Here is a 13,218-nt window from a genome sequence, read left to right on the forward strand (position 1 = left end):
AAATAAAATTATCTCTATTATTTTTTGTCTAGTCCTATCAAAATTTTCAAACCTCCTATGACTTATTTTTTTTTTTTTACAATTATTATTAGGACACACTACCACCCGTGAAAAAAGATTTTAAATAAATATAAAATTGTAATATTAAATATGTTAACTATAATTCTTTAAAGAATATTTTTTTAGGTTATTTAGTATTTTTTAATAACTTATAATTTTATAGTAGAATTTTATCAATAATTTATTTATTTTTATTATTATCTTTTTTATTATATATATCATTTTAGTCAATTTACATTAATGACCAAGAATAAAAAAGCAAGATTAGTTATAAAATTGTTTTAAATGTGAAATAACAAGTATCATAAGATCAATATAGCTTTTAGTGTATACCACACAGTTTTGTCATAAAATTTGTCTATTCCAAATTAAAACTCACAAATCTCAAGAAGCTTAATCAAAACTAATTTAATCAATAGCATTGTTATCATCATTACAGTCAGTCAACTACCTACTAATGCTAGCTTAGGGATGTTACAAAAATCAGATACATCATCATGCAGTACACTACTAAGAGATTCAAACTTTGGTTATCATAATTATTATTATTATTATTATTATTATTATTATTATTATTTTTCTTTCTCTCTTTCTAAATCTTATTCATTTTCACTATCATATATCAAAATATATATAGTTAATAACCAAAAGAATATACTGAATGCAATTTATGTTGTATTTTGGTTTCATAATATTATTTTCTACTGAAATTTAAGGACAAGTCAGTTCCACTGAATTTACTCCATGCATAAATTTTCACTTTCTTCGTATTATACACGTAGATGACGACATCTTAATATTATACCTGTGATGAAAAATAATATAAACATATAATTTTTTTAAGTTATTTATAAATTAAAATTGAGTATAATTCAGTATAAAAGATATTTATCTATAAACTATACTTATTTTAAATATTTTTACAATTAATATATATTGCTTAAATAAAAATTTTACATTAATAACTGTGACCAATAACCAAAGCATTTTTCATAAAAATAAATTTTCTAATTGTAGTACATGTAATATCCAATAATATCATAGTAGTTAAAATTCAGTTTCAAGTACTTTCTCCCAACCCTACTCTTTTATTACTAGTTTTAGTATTTTTTAAGTCGTTACTGAAATAACATATATCAATCAACAATCATGTGCATATCAAGTTACCAAAAAAAAGCACGTGCATATCAAATTCGCTGTTTAGTAATCAAATTTTTTCTTAAAACAATAATATAATTAGTTGTTATTCATAAATGCATAGTACATCCTCCACTTGCTTCATTGCTGACACCATTGACACAAAACTAAGTGAACTGAAGAAAATTAGTTAATAATTATCCTACAAATATATATAGAACATACAAATGATTCAAAAAATTTTCACAACCTACTTATGTAGATTATACTTTCAAACATTTAATACATCATATCATATCAGGTAATATTACAATAATAACTGCACAAATAAGGAAGAAAAGATACAACTATCTTAAATGTTAGAATTTTCAATAAAAATTCCATAATACCCTTTAATTCATTCACTTTTTACATAACATTACATGTATCTGGATTTTCATCACTAAACATCTGAGGAGGATAGTTTTGATAATAAAGAGGGTGTGCATTATTAAGAAGAGAAATAGGTGGAGGTGGTGAAAGATTATAATTGTAGGCATATACATACAACTCCATTCCATGTCTTGGTGGGTAATAGTAATATTCATTTTTAGTCAAACTAATCTCTTTTTCTTTGTTATTATTATTATTATTATTATTATTATTATTATTATTATTATTATTATTATTATTATTATTATTATTATTATTATTATCCTCTTTTTCTTTCTCTTCTTGTTTTATTTCTTCTTCAGCTACTTTCTCTTCTTTTTTATTCTTCTTTTCTTCTTCTTTCTTGTTATTTTCAGTGCTATCAACTTGTTCTTGTTGTGACTTTTCTTCTTCCTTTAATTTTGCTCTTTCTTCTTCTGAATTTGTTGGTTTCTCTTCTTGAATCTTCGATGTTTCCTGTGGTTCTACCTTTATTATTACTGCATGTCTTGCTGTTCTCTTGTACACGTAGTCAACAAGCTTCAAAGCGTCAATGGCGCCTTTTACACTAACTAATGAATTCTTTAGATCTGCTTCGGCTGATTCCACCCCTTCATTATCAATAATAAATTAATCAATAATGAAAAACACTCGCTTATAGTATTACTTATTTAAATAATTAAATTTACAGAATAAAACAAATTAAGTATTTGCATGATTCAAGAAAATAATAATTCAAGGAAAAAAAAATTGAAAGAAAGGTAACTGACATAGGACATACATACCCTTCATTTTGAGTATTCGTCGCTTGATTTCTTGTGAACAAGCTTCGCAGTGCATGTGAACTTTCAGAACAACAGTTATAATCTGTGCATATGTGAAAAAAAAATCAAAATTAATGTAAACAAAAGGAGAGAGATTTAAAATTAATAATTAATGAACCTCTTGTTTCTTTTGCTTAGTCTTCTCTTCTTCTATTGGTGATTTTTTCTCATCCCCTGATGAAGTGTGTTTTGGAATTGGAGACAGAAGTTCCACCTTCCTATGACTCTTTTTCTGCACTCTTTCCACGATCTTAAGTGGATCTGCGATTTCTCCCTTCACCACTGCTTTCTGAGACTTAGTATCTGTTATCACTGTTTCTACCCCTAAAAATAGAGTGGTATAACCAAAATCTATAATTTTCTTTTTTATAAATAAAAAATCTAAATACTTTAAAAGGTGGAAAAGATACATGCAATAATATAGTTGATAATAGAATACATAGAGACTAGAGTACATACAATCAATTGTTATATTATCTGATTAAAAAAACAAACCTGGAAAGTCCTTCAGTGAACGACGAACCTTGCGGGCACAACCTTCACAATGCATGAACACTCTTAGCACAATTTCAGGTATAACTGCGGCTTCGGATTTTGGTTCTTCCATCAATTTTTCTACTCCTTTATCTTCTACTACAGTTGTTTCTGCCTTTTTTGGTTCTTTTGGCTGCTCCTTTTCCGCTGCTTTTGTTTTCTCTAATTTATTTTCTTCCTAAAAAACAGCAAAATTAGAGCGAAACAAAATAGTAAATTTGATAATGAAAACAGAGAGATGGAGAATAGTTGTGACATGCCTCTCCCATTTGTATTAGCTGTTGTTCTTGATTTGAGGTTGGAATTGTGTGTGAAGGGTGGGATAAGCGAAGTGGAGGTTGCTATTAATATTTGTTTGTGCTGTAATTTTAATATTTTATTCTCTGTTTTTGTTCTTTTTATGAAGAGTGTTTTGCTTTTTCTGAAATGTCTTATTCTTATTCTTGTTATCTTTTACTCTTTCTTTATTAATATTTAAAATATATAAATACAATTTTATTCTCCTAAACTTTATTTTTAAAAAATTATTAATATCATATAATTTTTTTAAAAAGATTTTAATCTAAAATAATATAATCACACTCATTACAAATTGTTGATTTCTTACCTTAATAAATATAAATGATAAAAATTTCTTATCATACTTCAAAACACAACAAGCTTTTACCATTTGATATTAGACAAATCACTGTCGTACAAGTCATTTACGAAATGGACCTCTAATTTTTTTTTTTTTTCATTTCCTATTCTCATGCAGTTATTTTTTGAGAGCAGCATAGTTCCATTTTTATGTACTAAGAATGTAGAGAAAGTTATTTGAGTACTAAAGAGGTTAGCTTCATTTTGTATATTCTTTGCAAGGAGCAGTTGTGAATAATTAGAAATAATTATATTCTATATATATTTATTTAAAAGATTAAATTATTTAAAATTTAATAATATAAAAAAACATATATTAATAATTAGTTAAAAAAATGTTATTTGCATATGTTTGATGTAAGTCTTTGTTAATTTAAAATACTAAAAATATGAACAACATCTGGAATGATGATATGAAAAGTTATATATAATAAATTTTATAGTAATAATTATATTTTTTAACAGAATTACGAACGTTAAGAAAAAAATTTTATATAAAAAATGTTAATCGGTGTATTTGTATTTTTGTCATTCAAATACAAGAAAATTTTAATAAGTTTAATTTTGATACATTTATAGTTTAAACTATTTTATACCATGTTTAATCATATTTATTTTTTTAGATTATTATCCACACGTTGATGATTAAAAGTAGTTATTTTTATTCATATGGTGATATAAAATTAAATACACATATAAAAAAATTTATACGTTAGTGCATTAAAATTAAATTTATTTTTAGTTTTTAAAAAAATTCTCAAAAAATTTGCTTCAGGTGAAAAAGATATTTTTGTCACAATTTTAATGAGTCTATCACTCTTAATTTTTAAATAATATTTAAAAAATAACGATGTAATACACACTAAAATAAATAAGTAAATAAATTCAATAATAGCATTTTAAGTCAATAGGCTAGATATATAGTTATATACAATAGGCATCTAAAAAATAAATATTAAAATAGATTAATTACTAAAATACAGGTTTAAGGGAGATTAATTGATCAAATTGTGTATGTGTGCCATTTTATTGTAATTTTGCAGGGAGAATAGTTAGCAAGGCTACTAAAATACGGATTATTACGAGTTTAGGATGACCCTTAATTAGGCTTTTTGTTGTTTGTTAGTAGACATTTATTTCATGTTTAATAGCAATGTAAACATGGATTGTGAAATTACTGTTTTGAAAATCAATCCTGCTAGTACAACATTTCTGCCAACATCTACTAACTCTTATTTATAATTGTGTTTAATAGAAGTGTCTTTGTGGATGTGTCTAATAAAAATGTCTTTTTTATGGCTGTATTTAATAAAAGTGTCTTTATAGATATATTTTTTGGATGTGTCTCTTTATATGTGTTTAAAATATAATAATTAATCATTATTAACAATAGGTTGGTATATAATATGTTTGTATCCTACACTTTTCCTTTGAAAATATTGATTTTGAAAACAAATTGTATGGATATGGTTTATATTTAGTAAAAATTATTTTTTTAATAAATAATTACTGTAACAATTCGATAATAATTTTTTTCAAATAATCTTAATTTTAAAATGCTCTAAATATTACCGTTTAAAAAATTTACTGCCGAATTCATCTATCTTGTAGATGTTTATTGCCGGAGAATTCTAACCAAAAATTAGTATCGGATACGATAAATGCAATGATAACATATTTCCGTCGCAATTTTTATCGGCAAATTTTATGTGACAGTTTGAGTGTATTTTTTATAGGGTCCCACAAAATAGAGTAGATAGCATTTCTAATCATGTATGCATGAAATGAAGGTTGGACAATTTCTACACAGGTGCCATTGGATGAGTCCGATTTGTTGTTGATCAACATAAAATGACTTTTTCCTTTGATTCAAAATCCGCCTATAGTTACCAGTATGAATTTATTGTTCTACTATTATTCTTTTATTAAATAAGAATGTTCTATTATTATTATTATTATTTCAACGCTCTTAGTTTCAATTTTTATTTTTTGAATACTAACTTTTTTTTATTATTTGGGATAATAAAATTAGAATGAACAATTAAAAATACTATGAAAGGAGAAATTTTTTTAACAAGGTGATTCTTCTTTCGTTTTTTTTTTTTTGTAATCTAACAGAATAATCTATTAGCTATTAAAACTATTTAAATATTAGATAATTTACCTAAATAAATTAATTGGAATTTATATTTTTGCAAATGCAACAATTTCAATTTTATTATTATGCCTATTCTATCTATTTCATTTCTATGTAAACCGCATATGATAACCTAAAATTATCATTTGGCCACAAAATGCGAAACCGTGGGACTCTCCTATTGCGGTTTATGAAGGTACATAAAATGCAATAGACAGTGACAGATTTCATTTTCTAAGATTTGAGTCTTTGGATTTGAGAGGATTTAGGAGAAAATCACTTGGCATCGATACTCTAGTGGGTTGGAATCACGAAAGAATGAAATCGTTTGTATCAATTGAACGGCGTTGTTCACGTGGATAGAAACATCAATAAAAATGTTAGTTGTTTACAGATTATTCTCTTTATATGTTAGTTATTTGATGTTTCGTTCATATGTTATGTCACTTTGATGTATAATTTTGGTATTTTATAATGAATTTAAAGATGTTAGTAATTTATCTGTTAAAATTTAATTAATATCAGTTTATTTTTTTTTGTTAATTAATGTGTTAGTCTTTTATCTTTGAATTATTTATTTTATAAATAATTTAAATATTAGTAATTTATCTGTTAAAATTTGATTAGTACCAAATTAATTGTTTAGTTAATCAATATGTTAGACTTTTGTATGTGAAGTATGTAATTTATAAATAATTTAGGTGTTAGTGATTTATCTATTAAAATCTGATTAGTACCTGTTTAATTTTTATGTTAATTTATGTGTTAGTCTTTTATCTTTGAATTAATTATTTTATAAATAATTTATGTGCCAGTGATTATTTGTTAAAATTTGATTAGTAGGCGTGAATGCAAATTGGATCGAATGATACCAAAATCTCGATCCAATCTGTACTAAAATCATCGGATCGGATTCAATATCCATACTTTTTTAGCTTTGATCCGATCCGATCCGCACATTTGCAGATCGGATCAGATCATATATCAGATATATCCTCAAAACATAAAAATACTTTTTAAAAGCTTATTTTTTATTTAAAAAATCAATAAAATTTTCTTTTTTCTTTTTTAAATATGTTTACTTTTAAAATAATATTGAACATATTTTTTCTTAAATGATAAAAATAAAATAATACAACATATATGATAATTATTAGTTGAAATAAAACAAAAAAATATTTACTTATTTATTTATTTATTTTTGCGGATTCGCGGATATGCGAATCAGATATGCGGATACCTATATAAAATCCATAAAATCCAATCCTATTAGTGTGTGGATTCGATCCGATAGCTTTGTGGATCGGATTCATATCTACAATTCTTTTATCGGATTCGGATAAATACCGCTGATATGCGGATCGGATCTGATCCTTTAACACTCCTATTGATTAGTACCAAATTAAATCTTCAGTTAATTGACATGTTAGAGCTTTATTTTTGAAGTATGTAATTTATAAATAGTTTAGGTGTTAGTGATTTACCTATTAATATTTTATTATTATCAGTTTATTTTTTTTTGTTAATTTATGTGTTAGTCTTTTATCTTTGAATTATTTATTTTATAAATAATTTATGTGTTAGTGATTTATCTGTTAAAATTTGATTAGTATCAAATTAATTTTTCAACTAATTGATGTGTAGACCTTTATCTTTGAAGTGTTTAATTTATGAATATTTTTAAGTATTAATGATTTATCTGTTAAAATTTAATTAGTACAAATTTAATTTTTTTGTAATTAATGTGTTACTCTTTTAGCTGTGACTTATTTAATTCAAAAATAATTCAAGTGTTGGTATTTTGTTTTTGTTAAAATTTGATAGGTACCGGTTTTATTTTTTTGTGCATGCATGTATTCGTCTTTTATCTGTTAATTATTTAATTTAAAATAATTTAAGTATTAATCTTTTTTTTTAAATTTAATTAGTACTAAATTAATTTTTTTGCATGATGCAGCTGACTAGGTGCATTATTGGTGTTAGAAGACAACAAAATATGCCTCTACATGAGCGGATCATACCTTATTTGAAAATTGCGAATTTGTATTACTTGACAAGGCTGAATAGTCATTAATTCTGGGTGGATGAGTCTCTGGTGAGCGCATTCATTGAGAGTTAATGCTAACTAATGACTTGCAATGTCGAAAGACCTCAATCTATTCCCCAACTCTAATCGAAAAAGTTTTCAACACTGTAATGGTTCTCAGTATGGTGAACTAGACTCCAAGCATCCAACGTGGTAACTCACTGTAGGAGTCTTCTCAATCTCCATAGCTCTGTGTTATTCCCTTCTGATTCGCCATCCAAACCTTCGTATAAGTATGGCTGAAATCGTAAATTACTCTATTGCTTCCTTCAATACCTTTATCGTAATCGCAGCATTCGCTCTAACCAACGGAAAAATCCTCGCACAGATGACGTGATAATCAAGCTGTTGGTGATCGCTTGAAATAGATGTAGCTAAGCAAGTGTGCGGACCATTATACCGTCTAACCTCTCAGGTATCCATTCGTTGACGTAGTGTTCAACTATGTGCAACTTTTGTTGAGTTTCTTGCATTTTCCATGATACTTAAGATAATCTGATTCTAACACTCTGTACTCAACTCCTCTATGGATGCTATGATCCTTCACACTCAACACAACTTTCTCTTTATTCTGTAATGATTGTCCAATCTGAAATTCTGTAGGAGCAATTCCATGAGGCAATCCTTGACCACCAAAGACAGCATCTACATTCGGTTGTTGCTCCAAAGCTTCCAAGTTCAGGGTTGAAAAGTGTGGAGGATACTGTTGTGTTTCGGAACTTGATGGGCCCTGTTGTGTACGTAGATTTCTCCTTGTATCCTCGTCACTGTCCCCAATTATATCGATAGGCTTTCCGTTCGAATTATTCTCGCTCATTGCATTTTCAACTCGATCAGGTTCACCGTCACCTACACAATCAAGAATCATGACAGGAGAATTAGTCATCTCAACTGCGAACTGCTGGAACGAATGATTCTCCAATGCTACACAACCATCTTTATTCGCACGGTTCAAATAAACCGCAACGGATGGGAATGCAACAATCGGACAAATCGGTACAACTACAAGCATCAAACTGGAAGTACCCCTAAGCCAGTCGACTGAGGAATTGGAGCTGATGTCCCATAACTGTTGATACCATCCTCCAACTTCACATATAGCTCGTGTGTTCTGACCTCCGAAAATTTTTTCTGACAAATAAAATAGAACCTGCAGATCTTCATCAGACCCTATCATAAACGTACCATACTTCATACCAGTTGACACAATTGCAATAGATATCTAAAATAACTTCTTCACCCATTTGGTCCCAAATACCCCAAACTTTTACAATATTCTCGTTTTTAGATCTAACAAAATTTTTGATAAACAAATAAATACATTTAAGGATTTCTTGTCGATAAATTTCACATCCTCTCTTTTGGTTTTATGAATTTTCTCAGAACAATATATTAGGACTAAGAAACTATCCTTTTTATTAGATGTGAAAATAACTCTTTTTCTCCTTGTATTGACAATTACCTTCAACTCGTATATATAGAGCCAACAACCTTTATAAATTGTAATAAAATCTCACAGTTTATGTTCGAATGCTACATTTCATAAACCACGATAGAATTCCCGCAATTTATGCCCAAATGATATACTGTTGTTATCCACCGCAGTTTACATAAAAACGAAAATAAGATGGATATCTAAAGAGGAACATATTATTAAATTTAGATAAATATAAATTTTAATTAATTTATTTATATAATTGCTCATAAATATTTATTATTAATCAATAAATTATTAATAAAATTTAAATTCTAATGCTTATTTAAACAAACTAATTACTAATTATGAGACTAATTCAAATTGGTTCTTCTTTCGTATTATTTAATTGTCACAAAAGTTAATTTAAAAAAGAAAAACACTGTAGAATCTTTCCAAGCAAAGAGATATGTATGAAGGGCATGCACTCATTCCATCATGATCCTGAGAATGAGATAAAGTGGCCGAAAATGGGAAGGCACGTGCGACAGAGAGGACATAGCTTGGAAACAATGGTGTCCAATTCTTACTTTACCCGCTTGTCACTCACTCATTGCTTTGCCATTCCCTAGGTTGTCTAACTTGTCTTGGACATTTTTGGAAATTAAAGACAATTATTATTTCTATAATCCAAAGTATAATTTTTTTTAAAAAATATTCTTTGTTTAATATGTGTCTTAGAATATTAATGTTTTTTTATACCATACATAAAAATAAAACATGCACGAAATTAATCACAAAGTACAAATGAGAGTTTAAGTGTTAAGAATCTTACTTGTTTTTATTTTCTTTTGAATAACTATAAAAATTTACTTTAGTTAATATTAATTACTTTTTATTATAAAATATTTTTATAATTTTTATGTTTTTAAAAAATTTAAGGTTTATATTTAAAATTTAAGATTTAAAATTAAGACAAAATAATAATGCTAAAAAATTAATAGAAAAGTTACACATCCAAATTTTTTACCTAACAAAATTCAATCAAATTAAAATAATATATCTCAAACCTATGTGCCTTTTCTCATTCGCTAAATTTTTTGGAAGGGTAACAATGATGGAAGGTGTCTTTCCTTTACTTATTGGAAGTTATTAATTATTCTAAGAAATTTTGGTGGTTTACGTATTCATGATTCTTCTTTAGTTAATATTACTATGATTTTAAATTATGCTTAATAAATATATCAAACAGTCTTTAAACTTTAATTTATCTGTTTTAAAAAATTGATTATCTCCCCCTGTACACATCTCTGATATTGATTAAAAATTAGAGATATTTAGAATAATATGCATGGTTGTTGGAACAGATTGCAACGCTTTTGTCACAATAAGTTTTTCATATGTTTCAAAGTATCACCTTCTTTAGTTAGCTCTCAGCAGAATCAGGATGGATTTAGAAGGAAAATTCTGATGTAGAAAATTCGTCCATTAAGAATTTTTATAAAATAATTTTGTTGTAAGTATAATCTAAATCGATAAATAACCGTCGATCAAAATTTAATATAGTTGTTACAAATACAAATCTCAATAAAAATTGAGAGTATTTAAATTTTAGGTTATCTCTCAATGAATTGCAATAAAATATATACTTAATTATTGGCTATGAAAAAATAAAGAGATTTTGATGACAATTGACAAAAAAATTAAAAGATAAAAAAGTAAATAAGCATACAAAGAATTAAATGAAAAGTAATTAAAGTAGCAAAAATGGAAATTAAAGTAATCCGAATTGTAAGGTCTCATATCGGTTGGAGATTGGAACGAAGCATGTCTTATAAGAGTGTGAATACCTCTCCTTAACATGACGCGTTTTGACGAGTGAGTGTGAAGGGTTTTAGCTATCATCCCTATCATCAAAGACAAAACCGTGAGGTCTTATGTGCCAAAACGGACAACTCCCACCAACATTCTTAAAACTCTTCGCCGAGATCACGACGTTGTTTAAGTTATAAGGATCTTTTCCTGTATTTTTTTCTTTGTTGTGCTTTTTGTTCCTTTCTTTTTAGATACTAAAAAAATAAAAACCTACCTGCCATTTTTATTTCAGCTGAAATGAAAACGTATATAACTAAATTTTAGGTACATGTTTTATATTATCGTCTTCTTTTATGTCTTTAATTTTTTTTCTTTCTTCTTTTCCATTTTTATTATTATCTTTTTTTTATTCTTTATTTTTTTCTTCTCTTTCTAGAAAGAACAAAAACAAAAAAAAAACAAAAAATCATAACAAAATAGAAGATGTAAGAATGAAAAAAAGAACAACAAAAATAAAAAATAAATAACAAAAAAAGAAAGTTAAAAAAGAAAAAGAATAAGAAGTCAAAATTTTTGTTAAGAAACTATTGCACATGTATAAGTCCATAACAAGTCCATAATCTTGTTGAAAATTTTATGTTATAATTAAGAAATTTTAGTGTTGTGGCGAGGCTTTGTATTTATAACCACATTGAGGTTCGATTTTCAGCTGTAGTTGAGTGTGATAAAACCTGAATTATGTGTGTAAGTGTGGTGTGCGTGAGTGGGTAATGCTTAACATTGAGGGTTGTCCAATTCATCAACAAAAAAAAAAAAGAAATTTTAGTGTTAAAATATATCGTAGTTAATAATTTTTATTGCTATTTTTCTGTTTTATGCTTTTTCCAAACTTTCTTTTTTCACACTCTTATAATTCTTTTTGTTTCATCTTTCAAAAAGAATAAAAAAAAATCAAACAAAAAAATAATGAATAAAATAAAAGAATTATGTAACTTTTATTTCTTTTTTTGGTTTATCTTTTTTGACAATAAACAAACAAAATTTGAAAAAAAAAACATGTAACTTTATAAATAAAACACATAAATTTTGTACAAAAAAAGAAAAAGAATAAAAAGCTGAAGGTTTGGTTAAAAAATTTTGGCGTCAAAATTAAGAATTTTCAATGTCAAAGTTAAAAAAGTCTTGCACCATGATTAAAAAATTTTTGTACTATTTTTCACATGAAAAAGAAAAAATGTGTGATTTATGCACAAGCTTGTGAGTAATTTTGTTGGATTTAGACCAACTTAATTAACAAAAACGTTTAAATGTATAATGAAAATGAAAAATTAATTGATATTAATTAAAAATTATTAATTTTATACTTAAAATTTTCTTTTTATTATTTTAATTTTAAGATTTTATGAATAAAAGGAAAAAAATTATTTTTTTAGTGTTTTTACATTTCTTTCGTAACAGAGGATATCAAAATGAAAAAAGGAAAAACCATTCTAACTTTAATAAGTGTTAAGTTTCTATGGTGAGTGTCACTATAATACATAAAAAGTCAGGAGCTTGTTTTAATTTCTATTTTAACCTTAAAACTCTTTTGTAGCTAGAAAAAGTAAAAAATATATTTTTATTTTTTTTCATTTTTAATAAAACTAAAGTCTTAGAATTAAATAAATAAAACACAAAAATAATAATATATATTTACAATATTCCTCCTTGGGAAACCAACAGAGAATCAAGCAATCTGTTCCTCATCTTACTCCATATATAGTCCAGATATTCAACAAAGGTACAATAATAATTATTACCATAAATAAATAAATAACACATTTCAATTTCATAACATCAAAGATCAAACACAAGCAGTAGTGTGTGTTTTTTTTTTTTTTTCACGTTTGTGATATTTTCATATCATTCACTGAACTGACCCACCCACAGATTATTAGATTCAACCCCCCTCTTATTAAAATGCTTGTATTGATAAATAAAAAACAAAAAACAAAAGAAAACAAAGGAAAATGCAAAAACCTTATCAGTCCAAAAATCGTTATGGTGTTTCCTTTGTCATTGCCTTTTATTAGTGCATATACACTTATCTTTATAGTCAGCATAGTCAAATAAAAATAATGGTGTTTATGATTAACCGTAAGAAACGGAGGGAAAAGATAGA

At 26.3% G+C, this 13,218-nt stretch overlaps 1 protein-coding gene across 1 annotated transcript; it reads right to left on the reverse strand.

Annotated features, from left to right (window-relative positions):
• Positions 1–1,491: 1,491 nt before the first annotated feature.
• On the reverse strand, positions 1,492–3,322 carry LOC130946547 (heavy metal-associated isoprenylated plant protein 7-like). The gene is made up of 5 exons (XM_057875322.1): positions 3,227–3,322; positions 2,928–3,144; positions 2,551–2,756; positions 2,394–2,475; positions 1,492–2,219 (listed from the first exon to the last, which is right to left on the reverse strand). The coding sequence occupies exons 1-5, from the start codon at positions 3,233–3,235 to the stop codon at positions 1,606–1,608; spliced, it is 1,128 nt and encodes a 375-aa protein (XP_057731305.1). The 5' UTR covers positions 3,236–3,322; the 3' UTR covers positions 1,492–1,605.
• Positions 3,323–13,218: the final 9,896 nt, after the last annotated feature.

The sequence above is a fragment of the Arachis stenosperma genome, chromosome 8, assembly GCF_014773155.1.
Source record: "Arachis stenosperma cultivar V10309 chromosome 8, arast.V10309.gnm1.PFL2, whole genome shotgun sequence".
NCBI lineage: Eukaryota > Viridiplantae > Streptophyta > Magnoliopsida > Fabales > Fabaceae > Arachis > Arachis stenosperma.